The sequence below is a fragment of the Hibiscus syriacus genome, unplaced genomic scaffold (assembly GCF_006381635.1).
Source record: "Hibiscus syriacus cultivar Baekdansim isolate YM2019G1 unplaced genomic scaffold, ASM638163v2 tig00110584_pilon, whole genome shotgun sequence".
In the NCBI taxonomy this organism is placed as follows: domain Eukaryota; kingdom Viridiplantae; phylum Streptophyta; class Magnoliopsida; order Malvales; family Malvaceae; genus Hibiscus; species Hibiscus syriacus.
This window is the reverse complement of record NW_024062792.1, coordinates 591170-617317: the sequence shown is the minus strand read 5'-3', so window position 1 is coordinate 617317 and position 26148 is coordinate 591170. Positions and strand designations below refer to the sequence as shown.

General features: G+C 33.6%; 1 protein-coding gene across 1 annotated transcript; it reads right to left on the bottom strand.

The window, feature by feature from the left end:
• Nucleotides 1–2622: 2622 nt before the first annotated feature.
• On the bottom strand, nt 2623–19537 carry LOC120133554 (probable disease resistance protein At5g63020). Its single transcript, XM_039150122.1, has 2 exons — nt 19532–19537; nt 2623–4134 (listed from the first exon to the last, which is right to left on the bottom strand). Exon 2 carries the CDS (start codon nt 4122–4124, stop codon nt 2739–2741), a length of 1386 nt encoding a protein of 461 aa, XP_039006053.1. The 5' UTR covers nt 4125–4134; nt 19532–19537; the 3' UTR covers nt 2623–2738.
• Nucleotides 19538–26148: the final 6611 nt, after the last annotated feature.

The following is a 26148-nucleotide window of genomic DNA, read 5'->3' as shown; positions in this document are numbered from 1 at the left end:
GGTGTGCAGGGGTGTATGGTTCTGGGAACCTACACATTGTAGTGATGAGTGACTGGATGGGAGTATACTGCAGACTCCTGCTTGTGCTTAGGGTAAGTCTTATTGGTGTGCAGGTGGGGTGTATGGTTCTAGGTTGATAACCGATTTTATTGGAATATTTTATTCGTATGTTTTTATGCACTGTTTGGAGCACACTGAGCTTTTTAGCTCATTCTATAGTTTTTAACTTTTTCAGATAACAGCAGACCGTAAGCTAGCAGATTTGGCATCAGGGGAGATCAACTACTTATTTGTACGAACATATATTTCTATATGTTTTTTCAGTTATGTTTGGTGACATGTATTTGATATCGTTTTGGACATATCTGTATTATTAATATTTTGTTATGTACTATATTTAATGTTCTATAAGTTATATAAAAAAAAACCTCTGAATGGGATATGTGATCACTTAGGTTTGAGTCTAACTTACAGACCGGGTCGGGGGTTACATTTGGTCCTTTATTCTATTTTTTCAAAAAAAAGATCAACTAATTTAAAAAAAAACAATTCTTTTAAAAAGATTCATCACTGCAATGATATCCGTTATGTTAGCTTGCAATAAATACGATATAATCTAAAACAAAACCGCACCCGTAATTTAAATGGTATTACGAGGTGGACCATATCTGAAAGATTCATTTGTGGTTCTATACATTTTGTTTTTTTTCCCTGACGCCCGAGACATGAGAGATTTGAGTGGCTAAAAGTGCTGCAATGCAATTTGTAAGCTAACTTTCCTTTTCATTGCTCCATCTTTTAGCGTAGAAGAAAACGCATTTGTTGAAATTTTGGTTTCTTCCTTCTATGGTTGATTTTTTTTTTTTTTCATATTTTCTGGAATGTCAGTCAGCTTGTCCAAGTGCGAGAACAGTACTGGGCAAAGTTTTTTGAGTTGCATCAGACCCTGAAATGTCTAATTTGTTATTATTTGTGATTTCAACTTTTCTAATAATCCACGGCAACTCATACGGAAATATAATCATTTGTTGTATTTGAGTGAATCTACTGAAATTCCCAACTCCAATGATGATTTTGTTATCTCATCGTGAACCATAAAATCTATAATCCATAAACAAAAACAATTTAAACACTCAACTTACGACGTTCATCGATACATCTATTCTACTATATTTCATAAGATTCATAAATGTAATTATGCAAGTCAAATATAAACATAGATGCATATGTATAAGTATAACATATATCTTTCCTAATTAATTATCGATATTTTCTGAAGTGTAGGGAGTATCATATTTCACAATATTATCACTCCATGCATTTCATGCTTAACGACATTCATCTGAATGCTACCAGATACTCAAGAGTATCTTCAATCACCAACTAATCCATGGCTCTATAACTTACCATACAGTCATATCAATGGTAATAAGATATACAACATCTCCTAGCATCAAGTAATAATAGAAATAAGTTACTTGATATCTCCTAGCAATGAAGTATCTTGACTATTCGTATAGCTCTATACATATGCATACAGCCGAATATTTCTGTTAGTTGATTACATTCATACAGCCGAATTTCTTCTAGGTTTCGGAGATTGGGGAGCAACCAATGCGGAAGCAAGGTCTTCATACTGGAGCAACAGAACATATAAATAACTTTAAGACATGAAAAGGTGGAAGATGAAGCCATTGTTGCTAACCCAAAGCTTTCAATTTTGATAACTTCCTTCAACTTTAGCAGTGTACAGAGATACAACTTTTCAAGGCTTTGAAATGGTTGAGAAGAAGAGAAGGAAACAACACACTCCATCTCTTTGCAATCCCCTATTCTACAAACCCTCAAATCATTTGCATTTTTGAAGGATGGAATACCATCGTTTAAGCTTCTCAAATGGTGTGAGCGAGAAATATCAACGTCTTGAACATCAGAGGGGAGCATAATTAACTTACCATCACTATATTTGATTGTGTTGATTATTACATTTTTATCAGCTCTCTCGAACTCAAAATTTGAAAGACGTGAGCCCACCTGTAATCTGTACGTGATGAGTTTTCTCTTAGATTTCTGCATGGATGAGAAGAACTTGTTTAGTTCATGCATGTCTTCAAAATACCCTTCAAAGCATTCCAAATTCTCTAGTGTCATTATTTCCTCTGGACATGCCTTTGCTTTGTGTAAAACTATTTTCAAGTCTTGAAGGCTAGAGAGTTTTGATAAAATTCCATTGGGAATATATTTTAAATAGAACACTTCAAGATCAAGATTACTTAGATTTATTAACATATCCATGCCGCCTGCTATTTCCTCAATTCTAGTCCAATTAAGATCCAACTTCTTCAATCTTTGAAGCTTTGAAAGGCAAGGCAAATGTCTTAATCTTTCACTGCCATGAAGCAACAGATGTGAGATTCTTTAGTTCATAGACGGTATCCGGTAGATACTCGTTTTTCGTCCAGAACAGATTAAGAACACTTGGACAGAACATGTTTACAAAGAAAGCATTTGAGATCTTCTCCATAGGATTCTGTTGCAGTAACAAGGTTGCAAGTAGTTGAGAATTTGGAGGCGACATATCTTCGGAAATCTGTATTCTGGAGTTTTCTATAAGCGATACTTTCTCAACACCTGCCTTCCATTCTTCATCTTTTGGTAACCTTTTTAATTGTAGGCCTGCTTGTATAATATATGGACGATCCTTGTTTGTTATGGACAATGCCATGTCTCTCACTGCATCATGCATCTTCACACAAGGCCGACTGAATTGTTTGATAGCATTTTCTAACAAACAGTTTCCTTCCAACTTTCTCAAATAGACATAGCCCATGTCTTTCATTTCTTTTCTTGTCCATTTCTTCTATGAATCCCTCATCAATCCAACATTCGATTAGATCATCCTTCTCGATTTTGAAATCTTCAGGATATAATGCACAATACAAGAAGCATCGTTTAACTTTCTCATCTTTTATGTGATCGAAACTAAATTTCAAGCGCTCAATCACTTCAGCTTCCGCTCCTTCAATCATCCCTATTCGCTCTTTCAATTCCTTGAGAGCATTTCTCCAAATACAAGGATCATCTTCTCCTTTTAGGGTACCGGCTACCACAACAATTGTGAGGGGCAGACAAGCACATTCATTGACAACAAGCTTCAAAATTGGCATTATACTTGCACTTTGCACTATGTTAGGCCCAACTTTATTCAAGAATAGTATCAATGCCTCTTCTTCTGAAAGGGGTATCGCTAGTATATCCTTACAGCCCATACGTTTACAGACATGCACCGAACGAGTTGTCAACACCAACTTCCATCCATTGCTACTACTTGACTCAGGGATCCCAACTTCCTCTAGACAGAATCTATCCCACACATCATCTAAGATTAGAACATACTTTCCTGTTTTCTTTAACATTTCTGATAAGATTGCAGCTCGTCTAACCTCATCTCCTTCTTTGGCCAAATTTTCTTTCAAATTCAATGCACTTGCAATATCATCTTGTAACTTTATAATATTGAACTCCTTTGATATAGTAACCCAAATTACTTTATCAATTCTATTTTCTTTCAAAAGATCATTGTAGATGTTCTTCATGATGGTGGTTTTACCGACACCGCCCATTCCCCATACTCCAATCATGCTCACTTCCTCTTGCATCAAACATCGCCAAATTTCATCTCTCATAGATTTTTCACCAACTAGTTCAGATGTTGGCAGAGGCAACCCAACCTTTGGACCATCGATGAAAAGTTTTTCAGAGGCATTAGGAGCTTTATCAAGGAATGTCCGCATTTCTTTAGTCTCTTCATCAACCAACTTTCCATTGCAAGCACGAGAAAAGCATCTGCCATTACTGACTTTAGTTTCAACATCTTGAGCTTCTCCAATCATTGCTTTCAGATTTTCCAACCAATTTTTAACTCCCTCTTTTGGTACCTTCCCCTTATGAAGAAGCTCTGCTTTCAATTGCAGCTCTATATCTTTCATTTTGCTATTCAATTCATCTCTGGTTCGTTTGAAGTTTCTAACATAATCATTGAGCTTTCGGTGATATTGTAAATACTTACAAATTGGAGTTCCGAGACAACCTGTAACTGCAACTGCAGGCTCGACGCACTCCATTAATTTGTGCCTGCAACCATATACTTATTATCGAAAGATATGACTGTAGGTATGAAAAGGAAACATGAATGCAACCTTCCAGCAGTTTATATAAATAAAAGAAGCTTGAAATGGGGAGTTAAAATCTATACTGACTCACTGATTCATACTCAAATTAAATTGAGTTGATAACTTCAATTTCACACAGTTCTAATGCACAAAGAAGAGAAAAAATTACCTGTGAAAGATCTCGGAGATTGAAAACAGTGGAAGAAGAAAGAAGACTGTATCGGATAACAAAAATTTAATCAAAACAATAAGAAACTGTAAAGGAAAACCCAATGTTCTTTACAATTTTGTATCATTTTCTTGTTTTCAACATGCCCTTCAACATAATATACAAATGATACATGTCTGGATTTGAGAAAATAATCAGAGAAATTAATAAATTATGAGCCAAATAGAAGGATAGAAATTAAGAAAATATGAGCCAATTGTAGCTTCGTTTAAAGCAAGCATAGACGAGAGAAATTAATAAAATTATGAGCCAGCTGTATTTTATTAAAAAAACAGTCTTGTAAGTTTTAGTAAAAAAATTTGAATTTTTAAAATTGATTTTTTTTACTTGAGTCGATTTGAAAAAATTTAAAATTTCAATCGAGTTATAAAATATAACTCAAATAACTTAAAAGTTCAAGTAATTAATAGACTGATTTTTAAATTTGAGCCGATATCAAGACTAATGAAGTGAATTAGGGTTCAGGCGAAAGGAGAAAAATTAGGGATTTATGATTCGATTGAATTAGAAAATTATGATTCAATTTGGGATTCTGCTGAGGCTAGGGGTGTAATCGAAGTAGGGGAAAGAGTTGGGGAACAACGTCGGATTACTTTAATGAAATGGGGGCGTTTGTCATTGATTGGTAGCTAAGACCCAATTGGGCTGTATGATTGTCATTCCTGATGGCATGCTTTTGTTAAGAGTTGGCAACTTATTGTATAAAAGAAAGGTCATTGTACTAAGATTGTATGAAAAACAGAATTACCGAACTAAATCCTATAATCTTGCTTCTTCTTCTCCTGAAATCTTCTCTTCTTTACGAACGACTATTACGATTGGTATTTGGAGCCAATCTTTGATCCAACAAGATAAAACAAGAAAATGTCGAGAAAGGACAATGGAAGTCATGACTCGACAATTGTGTAAGATCCTCCAGCAGACAATATTGAAAAAGAAGAAACAAAAGAGGAATTACCAACTTAGTGGGCAACACAGAAAGATGCACAGGAGAAAAGAATGTCTGCGCTGGAATCAAGAACCGAAGAAACCCAAGGTATGTGCAGAGAATCTTGGAACTTGTGTCCAAGGCAACCTACATCGGGGAACCATCACCTGCAAGTTCACAACCAAAATAATCAGAGTAAGCAAGATGGCAAAAGCACAGGAGAAAAGAATGTCTGCGCTGGAATCAAGAACCGAAGAAACCCAAGGTATGTGCAGAGAATCTTGGAACTTGTGTCCAAGGCAACCTACATCGGGGAACCATCACCTGCAAGTTCACAACCAAAATAATCAGAGTAAGCAAGATGGCAAAAAACCCCACATATAACGCCTATATAATTCAAAACAGTAAAAGTCATTTTGCTTCTTTCCTATACCCATTGTAGAAAACTTATTGGATGAATCGACAGGATCTCAATACTATTCTAAGATAGATCTTAGATCTGAGTATTGACAAATAAGAAGTAAGGAAGAAGATTACCTAAAACAACATTTAGAACTCACCATGGACATTATGAGTTTAAAGTGATGCCCTTTGGGTTTACTAATACCCCAGCCACCTTCCAAGCCTTAATGAATGATGTTTTTGGTCCCTACTTAAGAAAATTTATTTTTGTTTTCTTTGATGATATTCTTATTTATAGTCAAACATTTACAGGTAGTCCTACAGGTACTGCAGCAACACCAATTAAATGCTAGAAGGAAAAATGTTTTTTTGGGGAACCAAAGGTGGAATACTTAGCACACCAAATCAGATGATAGTGTAGCAACAGATCCTGCCAAAATAAAGGCCATGCAGAAATGGAAGCTGCCTAATAATCTTAAATCCTTGAGAGGATTTTTGGGATTAACAGGATACTATAGGAAATTTATTAAGGGTTATGGGGAAATTAGTAAACCCTTAAAAAATATGCTTAAAAAAGAAAAATTCTAGTGGATAGAGGAGGCCAAACAAGCTTTTTTGTTACATAAGGAAGCCATGTGTAAGGCCCTTGTTTTAGCTTTACCTATTTTTTCTAATGAATTTGTTTTGGAAACAAATGCCAGCTCAAGGGGAATTGGAGTTGTCCTCTCACAACAAGGCAGACCTGTTGCATACCATAGTAAAGCTTTGAGGCCAACACACGTAGATTTATCCATCTATGAGAATTAGTAACTAGCAATACTAATGGCAGTCACAAAGTGGAGACACTACCTAGAGAACAGAACCTTTGTGATCAAAACAGATCATGAACCGTTACAACACTTACTGGAACAGAAGATGACTATTGTGATACAAAAAAGAGGACTAACTAAGCTGCTGGGACTTGATTATATCATCCAGTAAAGGAAGGGAAAACATAACAGAGTGACTGATCCTTTGTCTAGGAGTTATGAGGAGCAATCAAATTTTTTACAGATTTCAACAATGGTAATAATACCTTAGTGGATTAAAGACATTGAGGAAAGCTACCTCAATGACAACTTGGCTCAAAAAATTATTCCAACTCTAGCAATCACTCCACAGTCGTGGGAGGATTGGACTTATATTAAAGGTTACAAAGGAAACAGTTACGTGTGAAGTCCGGGTGACCTAAGGAAGCAGCTTATTGAGAAAGTTCATGACTCCCCTCAAGGAGGTCATTCATTGACATTTTATCAAAGAGTTAAAGAGGAGCATGTACACAAATCAGGACTCTTACAACCTTTACCTATTCCTAAACAAACTTGACAGGTCATTACCATGGATTTCATAGGGTGATTACCTACCTCAATGAAGTATAATTTCATACTGGTGGTCATTGAAAAATTTACTAAGTATGGTCATTTTATGGGGTTGTCTCACCCATATACAGCAGTGGTCAAACCCAGGTCTATAAACTACATGGACACCCACAGGTAGCCATTTCAGACAGAAACAAAACCTTTACTAGCCTATTCTGGAAGGAACTTATGAAACAACTTGGCGCCACTACATTTTTAGCAAATCCTATCACCCTAAGACAGATGGTCAAACAGAGCATTTGAACAAGTGTTTGGAGCAGTACTTATGAAGCTTCTACTTTCAAAAACCTACAAGTTGGGCACGGTGGCTTTCCCAGGCAGAGTGGTGGTATAATACCAATTACCACACTGTACTGGGAACAACATCCTTTGAGGCACTCTATGGGTATAAACCCCCTATGCTAAGTTGGGCAGAACCATCACAAGTTAACAGTGTGCAGGATATCATACAGGCTCGTGAGTAAATTAATAAAGCACTACACGACCACCTAACTAAAGAACAAAATCGGATGGAACAATATGTAGATAAGAACATAACAGAATAATAATTTCAGATTGGAGACGAAGTCTACCTTAAATTGCAACCGTATAGGCAGACATCCGTTGCACTGCAAAGGAACTTGAAGCTTTCTTCTAGGTATTATGGTCCCTGTAAGGTCTTTGAAAAAATTGAGTTAGTAGCTTACAGATAGGATTTACCTAAGAATTCAAAAATCCACCCCTTATTCCATGTCAGTTTATTAAAAAAGAAATTAGGTCAGAATACAGTCACCTCTTTGCATTCACCGAAGAAAGAATATATGAATAAATATATATGTATGTTAAAATAAATAGGGTTAATAGTTGCTTATAAAGAAGAAAGAAACAGATTAAGAGGAGAAGCATTATAGCTTAGAAAACTTTTATATCACTTTTATTAAGAAATGAGCAGCCTTTTTATAGTGGCTAGCTCAACTATCACAAAATGCATGTGACCTTACATCAGCTGATCTAGGAGCAGTAACAACCTCAACCTCTATTTCAACAACAAATGACGTCAGTTGCAATATATTGCTGAGCAACTTATCCTTCAACATCCTCGTTATTTTTCTCGTTTCCTCTCCTTCAGTCGTCTGGTGAGAAGTTGGAGCGTAGCTAACATGAAACGAACCATCAGTGACCTTCTCCCTTACAAAGTACATATCTAATTCAACGTGCTTGTAGCGAGCATGAAAAATGGGCTTGGTGCTTATTGCTATGGCACTGGTGTTATCACACCATACAACTGGAACATCGGCCTCCTTTAGTCCTAGCTCAGTTAGTAATGTCCTCAACCAAACAACTTCAGAAACTACGTTAGCAATAATATGATATTCAACTTCTGTCGCAGAGCGAGAAATAGACTTTTGTTGTCTAGAACTCCACGAAAAAAGGTTATCATCCAAAAACACACAATTACCATTAATCGAGCGACTATCATCAACATTACTTACCTAATTGGCATCCAAAAAAGCAACAACATTTGGTGTAGCATTGGAGGCGTTGAACACCAAACCATAATCAAGAGTACCATTCAAGTAGCGTAAAATTTGTTTAACGACCACCCAGTGCAGTTCACCTGGACGATGCATATATTGTGCAACTCGGTTGACACTAAACGCCACATTGGACCTAGAGTGACTTAGATACAACAAAGCTCACACAACACTTCTATACATGTAAGGCTTCAAGAGGTTTACCAGCACTATGAGTAAGTTTGGGTGAAAAAATCATGGGTGTATGAGTTGGTTTTGCATTACTCTTCTTCATCTTCTCCAATAACTCTTTAATTAACTTATGTTGTTGCAGAATCAGCTGTCCTGGCATACGTTAAACTTCAATGCCGAAGAAGTAGCTTAATTCACCAAGATCTTTGAGCAAGAATTTTGTACCCAACAGCCGAACAACATCCTCAATAGCTTTCAATAAAGTACCAATGACTAATATCATCTATAAACACCAAAACATAAACACTCTCGTTATTATTATGTCAAACAAACAAAAATGAGTATGCAGTGGAACCTTTGAAACCAACAGCAAACAACGATTGGTGATGCTTCGAATACCACATTCGCAGTGCCTGACGCAAGCCATACAAGGCCTCCATCAGCCACAAATCAGTCAAACCCATGTGCCCGCATCATGAAAACTTCCTTACGTGGCTCCCATTGGGGAAGGCGTTGTTCACATCGATTTGGTGCAAGGACCACCCATTTGAAACAACAAGATAAAGAATAACATTTATTTTCAACGCCTTCACAACCGGAATATCATATCACAAACATCTAACCCCGAAACTTGTGCAAAACTCTTAGCAACCAAACAAGCTTTATCGTGAGCAACCGAACCACCCAAGTTACACTTGACATTGAACAACCACTTACGACCAACAGCCGTACGACTTTCAGGTAACTTAATGCCTAATACTCAGCCATAATAGCCATTTTACTCCGGGTCATCATGGGATGGCGATTACAAGGGATTGCTGCCACACTATTAGAAGTGACACAAATACCCCCTTATTCAGGCAAAAGTTGAGTACTCAAAACATCACCCATAGAATATTGCAACAAACTTCCAGCAGAGTTTTCGATATGAACATCCACATCTTGTTCAATAGCTCGATCTTCCTCCTCTGTAGAGTCCTCACGTCTAGCAAAAATGTTTTGAGAGCCCTTGTTTGTCTCAAATTGGAATACATCTTGTATAAATCACCGTATACGAGTTAGAGATGTCACACCAATCATATCAAACTTATACTATTCGAAATTCGGTAAAATTTTTGTTTCTTTATGATTAATATAATAAAATAACTAATCAAATTAAAATGCATCTAAACAAAAATAAATTACGATTTAATAAAATATTATTCATATATAATTTAATAAAAAATGCAGTTCAAACATATTTGAATCAAAGCATCAAAAGACATAAATATATACATGTCAACTAGAATAACCAAAACATCGAGAGGATGTCATACTGATTTTGGATGTCTGAACTGATCTGCAAAATGTATGATGTGTCACACCCAAATTTAGGGGTTAAATTATAAGTTTTCAAAACTTATAGTCAGTTTTAGAATGTGCAAGAAATTCAGGAACCCATTCCTGAATTTATCCATTTTTCTTATATGTTGAAAAATAAAATCCCCTCCCCGAGCAATCTGGTTTTCTCCAGATGCTTTACCCCAATTTCCTTCCCCATCGACCCAACTTTGTAGCCCCGATTCTCCATCATCCGGCCACCGTTCATCGATCCGAAATCACCAATAGACTCACCATTAAACGGAGAACAAAACCCGACATTTATCTCGTCGTGAATCAGCGTCGTTCACCGTAAAACTCAACCGGAAACTTCATCGGTTTTAACTCGATCGTCATTAGTTTTCCGTTGATTCGGCCACCCGTTTATCACACTTCTTACACCATCGGACTCACCGTCACCGTGTGCTCAAAACCCGACCGAAATCTTCGTGCCGTTGTTGATCCGTCATCACTCACCATCCACTATTAGAGAAGTTGATACGTTTTAAAATTCTACAATCCGTTATGTTTCGTTGAAAAGTAACACTTGCACGAGACTCCCGGAGTGTCGATCTACAAGTCTAGAAAATTTCACGTCAAACCAAAGACCGGAGCCACTGCACGCGTCACCCCCTGTGCATGGGCCTTGTCTGCCAGCCTGGGAAGTGGATTGACTGGTTGGACCGGTCTGGATCGAGCCGTTGACCGGCGTTGACCACCATTGACCAGTCGTTAACTATTTTCGGGTACACCTATCCTGACATTTTTTGATGTCCTGAGTCTATTTTTGAGGTTCGTTTCACCAAATTCGAACACGATAAGCTTTTTTTCACTGTTTAATCACCCGATTCGATCCGTTTTTCGTAATTAAGCTATCTTTTTATGAAATTTCTATTGATATGTATCTGAGGAATTATTGGAAGTTGATTTCAAGTTTGAGAGTGACCGAATGGAGTTTAAATGGTCGATCAGTATGGCACAGAAATAGAGGTAATACATTACTACCTTTTCATGTTTTATGAAACATGTTGATATTGGTAAATGCATGAATGAAAATGTTTGGTCGCATCTGGGTAGTTAAATAATTCCTACACTCGATCCGAATGCGGTAAAAAGTCAGTAACTGAATAAAATTCTGATGGCTTGTACAATAAATTAGAAGTTTGATAAGGAATAATTTCAAGTTCAGAGATTATTAGAAAAAGGAATTAACCCTAGGATATCTAAATTCTATTTATCCTTGTTAAGAGTTTTAATACCAAAGTTATCTGGTTAAGGAATTACGAAAAATGCCCTTGAGAGGTAAAAATAGTCCGAGTTGACTCTGAATGAGAAAATACCATGAGAATTCGTACCTAACCCGATAAATTACAAATTTAATTGTTAAGATCATGTCTTTGTACAAAAAATTCTTGATAACCTATTTGTAACATCTAAAAAAGGCACTTGACCCGAAAATCTTCGAGTTATGAGTAAATATCTGAAGAATAATTTATCGATGGTGCTCTTTTGTCAGAATTATTCTAAAAGACTGAAATAGATTATAAGTTTGAATTAAATAATAAGATGGATGGAAGGAAATGATTGAAATACACTGGATTTGTAAAATGACCAAAATACCTCTGGAATGCAAATGACCCAAGAATTTCACCAAGCCTAAGAAGGATTGGATATCCTCAAGCTATGAAATGACAGGAATAACATTGAGCACCAAAATAATCAAAATACCCTTATGGCCTAGAATAAGTAAATGTCTTGGATTAATTAAGGAATCCAAATAAACATGGATGTTGTACTGCCCTTAAAAGTTATGAAACACAACTTAAGTATGTCGACCAACCTTAATACTATGTCAGTACCTGAATGGCATAGATACCACTTGAATGTTCATTCGTCTCCTCAAGTTTCGATCGATGATAACTCTAGAAGTATTTAGATCAGCTCAACGCTAGAGCGCATTCGATATTAAGAAGTGGATATTCGTGAGACAAATCAACCTCGAATACCAAAATAACTTTATTACATGACCAAATTGAACAGAACGGAAGTACAATGTGTATCTGAAATTCAGAAATATTCGAATTACTCTGGAAAACTCTGAAGTAATCGGGATAGACTTGACTTCTAAATGAACTAAGTAACCTCAATGACTGAGGATTAAATAAGTTATTTGGATATGAGTATGGGAACGCTGTTGAACTTATATGATGTATTATCCTTATGGGTCATGAACCACGAACTAAGTATGTCGACATTTCCTAATATCGTTGAAACATGAAAATAAAATAAAGATCATTAGAAGATCTATTCAGCGATGATTCTGAAGATGATCTATGGACAAGAATTTTTGGTATTAAAGAGTAAATACCCTGGAAGGACAATGAATTGACCAGTCGACAAGCATTAGTTCTGGGAGCTGTTCATCTAGAGTTGTTCGATAATCCGATCAATCGACATAGATTGTAAAGTTCTTGAATCTTTGTTCTCCTTTATCAACTCAAATCACTCTGGTCATATCTGAAAACACAAGCAACACATATGTAAAGGATTCTGAATACTCTTATGATTATATAGAGCTTCCGAAAAATATCTGAATAAGATATAATCCTGATAAATCACATTCTGAATAACTGATGATTCCGTTAGTTAATGAACTCTTCCAATAGTGATTCTAACTTTCGACATTCTATTGGTATATTGAAGATTCGTTTTTCTCTACCTGATAAGATTATCCAATATCTTTGAATAATAATATCTGGAAACCCTAGTGTGTTCCCTAATCATATGAATATTTTACCTGATTTTTGTTCTAATACCTGACCTGAATTTTGTTTTGATACCTGACATGGATTCTGTTCTGATATATGATCTGAATTATGTTTTGATTTCTTATATCTCTGTTTACTGATGGAAAATATTTTATTTGAGGGTATTGTTGGAGGATGTATACCTGCAGGCTCCTCGACTTTGTGCTCAGGGCCTTATTGGACGTGACGGTGGGTGTATGGTTCTGGGGAACCTACACATTTGGACGTGTATGGTTGGAGGGATTACTATGGTTTTTGAATTTTAGAAATATATTTTAAAAAGATCTGTATCTTTTCATTGGTTTTGTGGGAACACACTAGATAACTAATTCTGATCTCCTGAACCCAGTCATCCCAAAATATTTCCCTCTGAAATGAAAGCTTATTGTCTGTTACTGTCTTAGATATCAGTAGGACCTCAGTTCAGCTTAAAATTCTGTAGATGACTGAACCAATAAGGAAATATATGTTTATCTTTATATGCACGTTCTTCAGCATCATCTGGTAGTTTTGTATTAATGAGTTTTCCAAAGATCACTCTGTTACTCACATTTTCAAGTTAAATAAATCATACCAGTGCATCTATCGACATCAGTAAGAGAGTTCTCCGGCGTTGCTAGTGGAGTATGGTACATGTGATTAGGGGGCATGTAGGTTGTATTTTATTTTATATACGAGTCTAAATATCTGTTTTATTTCTGAATATTGATAAATTATTTTATTAGTTTACATGTTTTAATAAAAGTTTTAAATTTTGTCGAGATTTTTACGGTGGGTCGCTCCGGTGGCCCTAATATGACACCTCATATCAGATCGGGTCACCCGTATCAATCTTAGGGGGTTACAGATGTCCTGTCTGAATCCATACTCTGCTGACTTTACTTTAACTACGTGTGAAATAATCACACGCTAAGTTTTCCACTTATTGAGACAACATATTAATAAAATAAAATAACATATAAAATAAAAAATATTATATGGAAAACATCACTAAAATAAATCATGCAAAAAATAAAAACTAATATCAGAATTCTTTACTTTAAGACATATCAAATATATATTGTTCTATTTCGATTCGTATCGCTGCCCACTATACTACCATGAGAATAAATTGTACGCAACTCTATGATTGAGTGTTCTATGCTATGTACAGTATAATTGCCAGTGTTTGTTTTGTATATTTAGTGCCTATAGTTGCACCGTAGATGCCCTATGAATGTACATGTACTATAGAACACATCAACACTATACCTATGAATCCTGAAACATAAATGTATCCAATAACTATGATGTACATAAATGTTTCTCCGTGTCATCAATCAAATAACACTCCACCTCTTGGCATGCCAATTGTACCACTAACTCTCAAGTTTCAGACAATGGGCTTATTCAAAATCATATATTATTTTGCATATAAAGTAACCATACATTCGAATAAAATCTCATAAATATTTTATTGGACAATTCGTACCCAAAACAATCATATATTATGGAATAAAATAAATTAATAAAAAAGTATATTTCAAAATACTATTTTAAAACATTTTCTATAAAAATTGATGAGGTTGACTCATCGCAAGTCTTCCTCGTATATCTTTAATAAAAAGTTTATTTGCACTCACTTGTTGCCTCACTAGCTTGCTTTACTACACTTATTGAAGTCACTTTCGAACCTTGTTATTTCCTTTAAGCTCATTTTGATCTCAATGTTGATTACAATCTACTCGAAAAATAATTACCAGACATAAAAATTTTGAACATATGTTAGTATCTAACTAACTTATTAAACACGTATTCATATGCAATCTTAAAATAATATTGTAATTAAATATTCAATACTAATTCATATAACTTAATAAATTCTATTCAACTATTGCAAAAATAACCTTTCTAGTCCTTGAAAATAATAATTCTCAACGTTAAATCGGGATAGACTTGACTTCTAAATGAACTAAGTAACCTCAATGACTGAGGATTAAATAAGTGATTTGGATGAGTCTGGGAACGCTGTTGAACTTATATGATGTATTATCCTTATGGGTCACGAACCACGAACTAAGTACATCGACATTTCCTGATATCGTTAAAACATGAAAATGAAATAAAGACCATTGGAAGATCTATTCAGCGATGATTCTGAAGATGATCTATGGACAAGAATTTTTGGTATTAAAGAGTAAATACCCTGGAAGGACAATGAATTGACCAGTCGACAAGCATTAGTTATGGGAGCTGTTCATCTTGAGTTGTTCGATAATCCGATCAATCGACATAGATTGTAAAGGTCTTGAATCTTTTTTCTCCCTTATCAGCTCAAATCACTCTGGTCATATATGAAAACACAAGCAACACATATGTAAAGGATTCTGAATACCCTTCTGATTACGTAGAGCTTCCGAAAAAATTCCGAATAAGATATAATCCTGATAAATCACATTCTGAATAACTGATGATTCTGTCAGTTAATGAACTCTTCCAATAGTGATTATAACTTGCGACATTCTATCGGTATACTGAAGATCCATGTTTCTCTACCTGATAAGATTATCCAATATTTTTGAATAATATCTAGAAACCCTAGTGTGTTCCCTAATCATATGAATATTTTACCTGATTTCTATTCTAATAGCTGACCTAAATTTTGTTTTGATACCTGACCTGGATTCTTTTCTGATATATGATCTGAATTATGTTTTGATTTCTTATATCTCTGTTTACTGACGAAAAATGTTTTATTTGAGGGTATTGTTGGAGGATGTATACCTGCAGGCTCCTCGAGTTTGTGCTCAGGGACTTACTGGACGTGACGGTGGGTGTATGGTTCTCGGGAACCTACACATTTGGACGTGTTTAGTTGGAGGGATTACTATGGTTTTTGAATTTTAGAAATATATTTTAAAAAGATCTGTATCTTTTCATTGGTTTTGTGGGAACACACTATATAACTAATTCTGATCTCCTGAACCCAGTCATCCCGAAATATTTCCCTCTGAAATGAAAGCTTATTGTCTGTTACTATCTGAGATATCAGTGGGACCTCAGTTCATCCTAAAATTATGTAGATGTCTGAACCAATAAGGAAATATATTTTTATCTTTATATGCACGTTCTTCAGCATCATCTGGTAGTTTTGTATTTCTGAGCTTTCCAAAGCTCACTCTGGTACTCACATTTTCAGGTTAAATAAATCGTACCAGTTCATCTATCGACATCAGTAAGAGAGTTCTCCGGCGTTGCTGGCGGAGTATGGTACATGTGATTAGGGGGCATGTAGGTTGTATTTTGTTTTATATACGAGTCTAAAAATCTGTTTTATTTCTGAATACTGATAAATCATTTTATTAGTTTACATGTTTTAATAAAAGTTTTAAATTTTTTTCGAGATTTTTACGGTGGGTCGCTCCGGTAGCCCTAATGTGACACCTCATATTAGATCGGGTCACCCGTATCAATCTGAGGGGGTTACAGATGTCCTGTCTGACTCTATACTCTGCTGACTTTACTTTAACTACGTGTGAACTAATCACACGCTAAGTTTTCCACTTATTGAGGCAACATACTAGTAAAATAAAATAAAATAACATAGAAAATAAACAATATTATATAAAAACATCACTAAAATAAATCATGCACAAAATAAAAACTAATAACAAAATTCTTTACTTTAAGACATATCAATTATGTATTGTTCTATTTCGATTCGTATCGCTGCCCATTATACTACCATGAGAATAAATTGTATGCAACTCTATGATTGAGTGTTCTATGCTATGTGCAATATAACTGCTAGTGTTTGTGTTGTATATTTAGTGCCTATAGTTGCACCGTAGATGCCCTATGAATGTACATGTACTATAGAACACATCAACACTATACTTATGAATCCTGAAACATAAATGTATCCAATAACTATGATGTACATAAATGTTTCTCCGTGTCATCTATCAAATAACACTCCATCTCTTGGTATGCCAATTGTTCCACTAACTCTCAATTTTCAGACAATGGGCTTATTCAAAATCATATATTATTTTGCATATAAAGTAACCATACATTCGAATAAAATCTCATAAATGTTGTATTGGAGAGTTCGTACCCAAAACAATCACATATTATGGAATAAAATAAATTAATAAAAAAGTATATTTCAAAATACTATTTTAAAACCTTTTCTATAAAAATTGATAAGGTTGACTCATCGCAAGTCTTCCTCGTAAATCTTTAATAAAAAGTTTATTTACCCTCACTTGTTGCCTCACTAGCTTGCTTTACTATACTTATTGAAGTCACTTTCGAACCTTGTTATTTCCTTTAAGCTCATTTTGATCTCGTTGTTGATTACAATCTACTCGAAAAATAATTACCACACATAATAATTTTGAACATATGTTAGTATCTAACTAACTTATTAAACACGTATTCATATATAATCTTAAAATAATATTGTAATTAAATATTCGATACTAATTCATATAACTTAATCAATTCTATTCAACTATTGCAAAATAACCTTTCTAGTCCTTAAAAATAATAATTCTCAACGTTAAATCACTTAATTTTTCACAATTTAACATTTAACCCACAATTATGCATTTCTTCAATTTAAACTCCCACATTTAGAAACTTATCAAATTGGTCCCTACTACTCACTTTAATCCCTAACAATCATCATACTCAACCAATTCCACAATACTTCAAAATTAGTATATTAATATTGCACTTTTGTAATTTCATTACTAACTTTCCCAAAAATTTCCAATTTAATCTGTTGGAATTATTCAACTTTCCAAATCAACCCAATTCAACATTTCATCATTCCAACTTTAATTTCCAACATAGTACCTTAATTTTTCAACAATTACTTAACAATCCTTCAATTTCTCAAAACTTACAAAAAGGTTATATAAGCTTAACATTGATCCAAAACTTAATTCAAACCTTATGAAATCATCATTCTATCTAATCTAAACCCAATTGGCCGAAATTTTTGATATTCTCCCCTAAAGGTCCTTAACTTTGATTCAAGCTTAATTTAATCATCTACAACACATTTCCAATCATTTCTATATAAAAAATCAAATTAAACAAATTTTTAAAAGAATCCTTAATGGTCGAACATATTTAATAAAGTCTCCCTATGACTTTTACTCCAATTTTAAGCTTGTATATGATTCCATAACACTCATAAGATCAAAATCTAAATTTATTTCATTAAGCTTGTATATGATCAAAAGCTTGTATAGGATGCCCAAAATTTTATCTTTGGAATACCTTCTTCTTTAATCTTCAACTGATGTTACCCAAATCAAATATCAATATTGGAAACACTTCTGCACCTTTTAACTAATCAAATAGATCATTAATCATCGAAAGAGGATACTTGTTCTTCAGAAAAAAATACTGGTGCACCCCAAGGCTACACACTTGGTCTGATAAATCCTCGATCCAGCATCACTTGTAATTAGGCTTTTAACTCCATAATTTATATTGGAGTCATCCAATATGGATCCATCAATATCGGTGTCATTCCAGGAAATACTTCAATTCTAAACTCTAACCCTTTATTGGGAGGTAGTCCTAGTAGCTCATCTGGAAAACATCTGAGTTCTCTCTAACAGTTGGAATATCCTCCAACTTCACTTCAAAATTTCGAGTATCCACCACGTTATCTAAGAACGCTTGACACCCTTGCAACTATAGTTTCTTAGCAGAAACAACTAATATCACGTTGGATAAGGGATTCACCCCCTCTCCAACAAATATCACCTCTTTACCTTCGATTCTCTCAATACCAGTCGCTTTAAATGACAATATACCATGGAATGATAAGAAGATAACCAATCCATGCCTAAAATAATCTCAAACTCCTCGAAAGGCTCAATTAGATTTCTCGAGAATTCAATTCCTTGAATCATTACCGGGCATTTTCTACAATATCAAGTGACTTGCGCACTTTGACCTAATGGATTTGTCGCCACTATATCACTAGAAGTTTGCTCTAAAGGAATTCATCATTCTCTAATTAGCTTTGTACAAATGTATGAATTTGTAGAACTAGGGCCTATTAAAACAAAAATAGGTGCACCATAAAGATAAAAAGTACATGTTATCACCTTTGGATAATCTTTGTCCTCAGTGGTCTTGATATTGTAAACTTTAGTTGTAATACGTGTCTCTAACTGTGGAGTAGATCTTGATGGTCCTCCGACTTTGGCTTTACCTCTGCCTCTTTGTGAAATAGTAATAGATCACTCGGTTTGGGTTGGTTCCTCAGTTGCTATAGGACTGTCCTTCATTAAATGGTCATTCTCTCCACAAAGAAAGCATACCCCAGAAACAACTCGGCATAATCCCGAGTGAGATCTACCACAGGCCCCACACAATAAAAAATCTCTCTGAGTTGATTTGCCAGCATTCAAAGCAGTTGATTGTGATTGTTTGCCTTTCCCAACACTCACTCCCTTAGAAATGGAAATAGTGATCTCAGATCTACTCTGAGGTCTGTAACTGAAACCTCGGCCTCTTTTGGACTGGGTTAAAACTGAATATGACCCAAGTCATTTTGCTTACTGAAATCTTTACTCTGCAAACTTCTCATCCTATGCTCTCTCCATGGCTTTGGCTCAGTTTATTGTCTCTTGGAATGCCTGCAACTCCAAAGCTAGCATAAACTCTTTCAGGCTCATACGAAGGCTCTCTATAAACCACTCACATATATCCTTCTCAATTGGGATCAACTCTGAGGCAAACCAGCTTAGCTTGTTGAATTCGCACTCGAACTCATAAACATTGTGGTTGCCTTATTTCAAATTCAAGAATTGCTACTTCATTTCTCAAATAATTTTTTGAAGATGTACTTGTTATTAAATTCCTCTAAGAAAAATTGTCAAGCACCTATTCTAGAAGAACATACATCGTGGTGTTTTTTCCACCACATCCTGGCTGGACCTTGAAGCAAAGAAATAAAGCCATCTAATTTTTATTGATCTAAGCAATGAAATATGTCCAACATAATCTATACATCGTGCAACCAGAGATTTCTTGCTATTGGACCTTCCTTAGCTTCTCTTTTGAATTCAGGAGCTCCCAAACTCCTTAGTTCCTTTTCTATGGACATTGGAGAAGCTTAAGAAGCATATTGGTATCAGTGTAAAATATTTTCTAGCTCTTGAAGAAAAGTCCCTTGATCCACCGCAGGCACTCCCTGAGGTGTTTGTGCTCCTTGCTGTTTCGACTAAGAAGGAAGTTAGATATTGACTTTATTGCTTGCGGTCCCCTTTGGAACCTCTTGCTTTCCAGTCACTCGCCTCAAATTTTCTGATTTAGACATTACTACACATAAATATCTAGATTAGTAATGAGCGACATCCAACATATAGCACCAGATTATTAACTTTTGATATCCTAGTGGCGTGTATAAACTTTAAACAACTTACAACTTTGGTTTAGGTCGAGAATCGGCTAAACTTACAGCTCTGATACTAATAAATGTAACATCCCTATCCCATATGCATCCCCGTATACAAGCTAAAGATGTTAAATCAATCGTATAAAACTTAGATTGTTTGAAATTCGATTAAAATTTTGTTTTTTTTAAAATTGACTATTATAATTAATATAATAAAATAACTAGTCAAATTAAAATTCATCTAAACTAAAATAAAATATGATTTAATAAAATACTATTAATATATAATTTAATAAAAAAAGTAAATCCAAACATTCAAAACAGAGCATCAAAAGACATAAATATATTCATGTTAACTAGAATAACAAAAACATCGAGAATATGTCATATTGATTCTGGATGTCTGAGCTGGTTGCAAAATGTAGGATGTCCTGCTTGGCTTCCTACTCCGCTAACTTTGCTTTACCTATGTGTGAACCAATCACACGCTAAGTTTTCCACTTAGTGAGGCAACATATTAATAAAATAAAATAACATATAAAATAAACAATATTATATAAAAACATAACTAAAATAAATCATGCATAAAATAGAAAACAATTATCAAAATTCTTTACTTCATATCAAATATGTATTGTTATATTTCAATTTTTATCGTTGCCCAGTGTACTATTATGAAAATATATGGTACGTGAGTCTATGATTGATGTGATCTATGCTATGTGCAATATAACTGCATGTTCTACGTTCACATTTAGCGCCTGTAATTGCACCATAGGTGCCCTGTGAACGTGCTTGTACTATAGAACATAACAACATTGTACTTATGAATCCCGAATACATAAATGTATCCGGTAACTATGTTGTACATAAATGTACCTCTGTGTGATCGATCAAATAATACTCCACCTCTTGGAATTCTAATTGTACCACTATCAAGTTTTATACAATGGGTTTATTCAAAATCATATACTATTTTGCATATAAAGTAACCATACATTCGAATAAAATCTCATAAATATTATATTGGGAAGTTCATACCCAAAACAATCACATGTTATGGAATAAAATAAATTAATAAAAAAGGTATATTTCAAAATACTATTTTAAAACCTTTTCTATAAAAATTGGTCGAGATTGACTCATTACAAGTCTTCCTCGTATTATCTTCAATAAAAAGTTTAGTTGCACTCATATGTTGCCTCACTAGCTTGCCTTATTGTACTTACTGAAGTCACTTTTGAACCTTATCCTTTCCTTTAAGCTCGTTTTCGATCTCGATATTGATCACAATCTACTCGAAAAATAGTTACACGTCTTAACAATTTCGAACATATATTAGTATCTAACTAACTTATTAAACACGTATTCGTATACAATCTAGAAAATACGATAATTAAATATTTGGTATTAATTCCTATAACTTAATCAATTCTATTCAACTCTTACAAAAATAATCTTCATAGTCCTTGAAAATAATAATTCTCAACGTTAAATCACTTAACTTTCACAATTTAATATTTAACCCACAATTACGCATTTCTTCAATTTAAACCCCCATATTTTAAAACTTGTCAAATTGTTCCCTACTATTCACTTTAATCCCTGTCAATCATCGTACTCAACCAATTCCACCATACTTCCAATTTGTAATTTCATTACTAACTTTCAAAAAAACTTGCAATTTAATCCCTAGAAATTGTTCAACTGTCCAAATCAACTCAATTCAACATTTTTATCTATAATTTCTAGCATAGTACCTTAATTTTTCAACATTTACTTAATAATCCTTCAAATTCTAAAAACTTACGAAAAGGTACTCTAAACCTAACACTGATCCAAAACTTAATTCAAACCTTATGAAATCATCATTCTATCTAATCTAAACCCAAAAGGAATTTTTATACAATTTTTCCTAATTTTTTTGGCTGAAACTTTTGATATTCTTCCCTAATGGTCTTCAACTTTGATTCAAGCTTAATTTAATCATCCACAACCCATTTCCATTCATTTATAATCATTTCTATATCAAGAAAAATCAAATTAAACACATTTCCGTAAGAATCGTACATGGACTAACATCTTCAATAAAGTCCCCTTATGATTTTTACTCCACTTTTAAGCTTGTATATGATTCCATAATACTCCTAAGATCAAAAGTAAACTTTATTTCATTGATTTATCACTTCCCCTTCTTCCACCTTAAAAAATCATTTCACTCTTTAAGCATGAAATCATGTAAAATTCTTACCAAAAGAAAGAGAATTTAATGGGGAACAATTTCTTATTTCATATTTTAGTACTAATTCTAATTAAAATGACTCAAAAATTGACAACAAAGCTCGCTCACCTTTGGCTATGGAGTACAAACTGATGAAGGAAGAAGAGAAGAATTTTCTTGAAATTTCTCCCAAAATATCTCTTTAAAAAGCCACAAAAATGAATTTAAAATTAAATTTGGTCCAAAAGTCCAATTTGCCATTAATGAATCCTAGTATTTACCCCATGCCAGCTTTTTATCTCCATTTTAATAACATTAAATAAATAAATAAATCACATTTACCAATTTTCATCTTTACCCTTTCAATTTTTTAAAATTTTAATTTAATCACTAAATTTCACTATTCCACTTTAACATGAAAATTCCACCAAATTCCACCAATCCATCTCAAATTCTAATGATTAAAAATATTAGTATAATATTTTTAACCTCAAACTAACTTTTTCAAAAAATTTAAAATTTCGATTCGATACGATAATCCGAATATCTTACTAAATTTAAATTATTAATAGACTTTTATATAAACTCCATATCAAAAATCTCAAACCCACTAAAATTCCATTCTTGGGTTGAATTACTCTTTTACATAGCCTAATATATCTTTTGAAAATTTATTTTTTTAAACCCTAAACTTTTACAACTTTATACTTTGGCAAACTAACTTTTGAATTTTACCTTTTAGTCATTAATCCAAAATTTGGGATATTACAAATCACTCCGCAGTTCGAACTCAAAGGAATTTGAGAATTTCAAGAGAAAATAATCATAGAAATTTGAAAAAGTTGTGTAACTAACAAGCATTGAATTTTCCAAATAAAAATAATTATTAATTCTCAAATAAATAAATAAATAAAGTAGTATAGAGAAGTAGAATCGATCCAAATGGACTAAAGAAGTTTGATAATATTGTTTCTCGAAATGAATCAATTGAAAAAAGTAAAAGAGAATGATATTAAAATTAATAAAAGTAAATAAAAAAAATAAAAAATAAGCATTGAATAAAAATAATGAGAAAATAATAAAGTAAATAAAGTAAAAGAATTCAATAGAGATGATATATCTTTAGGTTTTGTTTAGTCTCAATTTCGATCGATCATCGAAATAAAATTTTCCCTTCATGATGTAAGTTGGTTATAGTCAACAAGGCCCAACCCCTGTAGCTAACTCTTCTCTCTGGTTAACTAAAATTTCTAAGTCTATCTCTAAAATTTGATCTTTGTTGGTCTAGCCACGTCCATCGCCGTTAGATCCAAAATAGCTTCAAATTATGAAAAAGCTCAACTCGAGTTATATCATCTCTCTGAGAATCAAACCCCTTAATAGACCGCCACTAAGTTTGTTCACAGGAAGCCGAATTACAACCAACTGATCTGACTTCCAAACTTCAAGCAAAACAGTCTTCAAATCAACATGTGTCTTTTGAGTTAAAGATATAATAACTTTTAAGAGAATGGTCGGTTGCGACTCCAATTTCCAGAGAATAAAAAAATATGATCTTAAGGTATGAAGATCAAGACTCAATTCTCACGATTAGAGTTGAGTTTCGCAAAAACCTTTGGCTAAGTAGAAGTTTAGCTAAGCATGAATTGGATCATCCTTAGCTTTGTGGAAAGAAAATAATGAAAAAAAATAAAGAAAGAAAAGTAGAGATGAAAGAATAACATAAATTCAATAATGAATCGAGGAAAAACAAATTCTAATCTCTTTTTCAACTGTTGAACCTAAGGGTATTTATAACATGAGAGTTCTAAGTAAATAAAATGGCTAATTCCTAAATGAATGATAATGATATAATCAAACTAAAAATGCTACTAAGAGTTCTAAGTAAATAACTAATTCCTAAATAAATAATAATAATAATAAAATAATCAAACTAAAATCCTAAATTTACAAGGTTTAACACAAAGTATAAAAATAAATATTTAAGTTTTATACTCTTGGTTGAATTCTCCTTCATCTTTTAGATAACCTTGTCCCAGTTACATTCCATATTAAATATTCAAAATAATTCCGCTCATCTTCTAGAAGATGATAATAAGACCGTTGAAATCTACTGGTTTTTTGGGCTAATTATTCCAACGAAACTCTTGTACAAAATAAACCCAAAATGGAAAGATAATCTATAATATTCAAACGATAAATGAGAGATAAATAATTATAAAAATTATGCAATATTAAAGTCCCACCAAATTCCCCCTCACTTATTCAATGTTTGTCCTCAAGCATACTTCAATTCCAATTTCCATGACTTACCAAAGATTTACTCAAAAGTTTATGTAAAAAATCCCAAGTACATGCATGGATTGAAGTAGTTAGACAAGATAATTCAATAAACAACAATTAACCAAATGAATAAGAGGTAGATATGTAGAGCTTTTGCTATTTGCTTGTAAGACGAAATCAAACCAAGTTTAGTTTCCTCATGACAAGTAATTGACATAGTTTGAGTTTTATTCTCCTCCCCTTTTGTATCACTCACTCTTTTTTTATTTAAGCGCTTATTTTTCCTCTCAATTGTTTTTTCGTTTTTCTTCTTTTTTTAGATCCCTCCCTTTTTGCACTTTTCTCTATTTTTTAACTACGCAGTCTCGACACGTCATTGAATCTTTAAAATAGAAACGAGATGAAAACCCAAGCACCTCGCCCCGATTCTCCAACCTGGTCACATTCAAACAATCTACCACTCACAATTGCCTCACAAAGTTACACACATGAATATAACATCAATCATAGAGAAACAAGAACAAGCTCATATTTAAGCAACACTAACAATTATACCATAAGGTTAAAAGCTTTTATCAAATCATTTCATCAACTCAAATCAATTATTCATACATAACAAGATCAATTCAAGCTTGTAAACAATGGATCATGACAAAACTAACAAGTCAACCAAGGCAAGCAATAGTCATAAGCATCGAGATATCCCATCAAGCCAACATGAATAAGCAATGTGAAATTCTCGCTCTACTTCTCCTCACTTAAATCTTATTGCTTGAGTAAGAAATAAATAAATTAAAGGATAAGGAATAGAAATACTCCCCATGTCTAGTGTCGGTGGGATGTCCGGTGGTATAGAAACATTTACCTTTATTTGAATCAATGTCATGTCCATAATTCAGATCTCGATTAGAAAATACTTGGTGTAACTAAAAAATATAAAGAAAAATAAATAATCAAAAAATAAAAATAAAATAAATAAATAATAAAATGGTTGCCTCCAATTAAAGCGCTTTTGTTTAACGTCATAAGCTCGACAACCTGATTTAGATTACATGTTTTGCGAGAGATGCTTCCTCCACTTCATACGTGTTTTCCAAATAAGAAATTTTTTATGAGAAATTCTACGATCATAGAATTTTTTCCTTCTGTCATTCTCATAGGCTTTTCTTCAAATCTTTTTCAACTTTGGAAGTTTATCTGAAATAGATAAATTATCTCATTCACCTAAAAATGTGT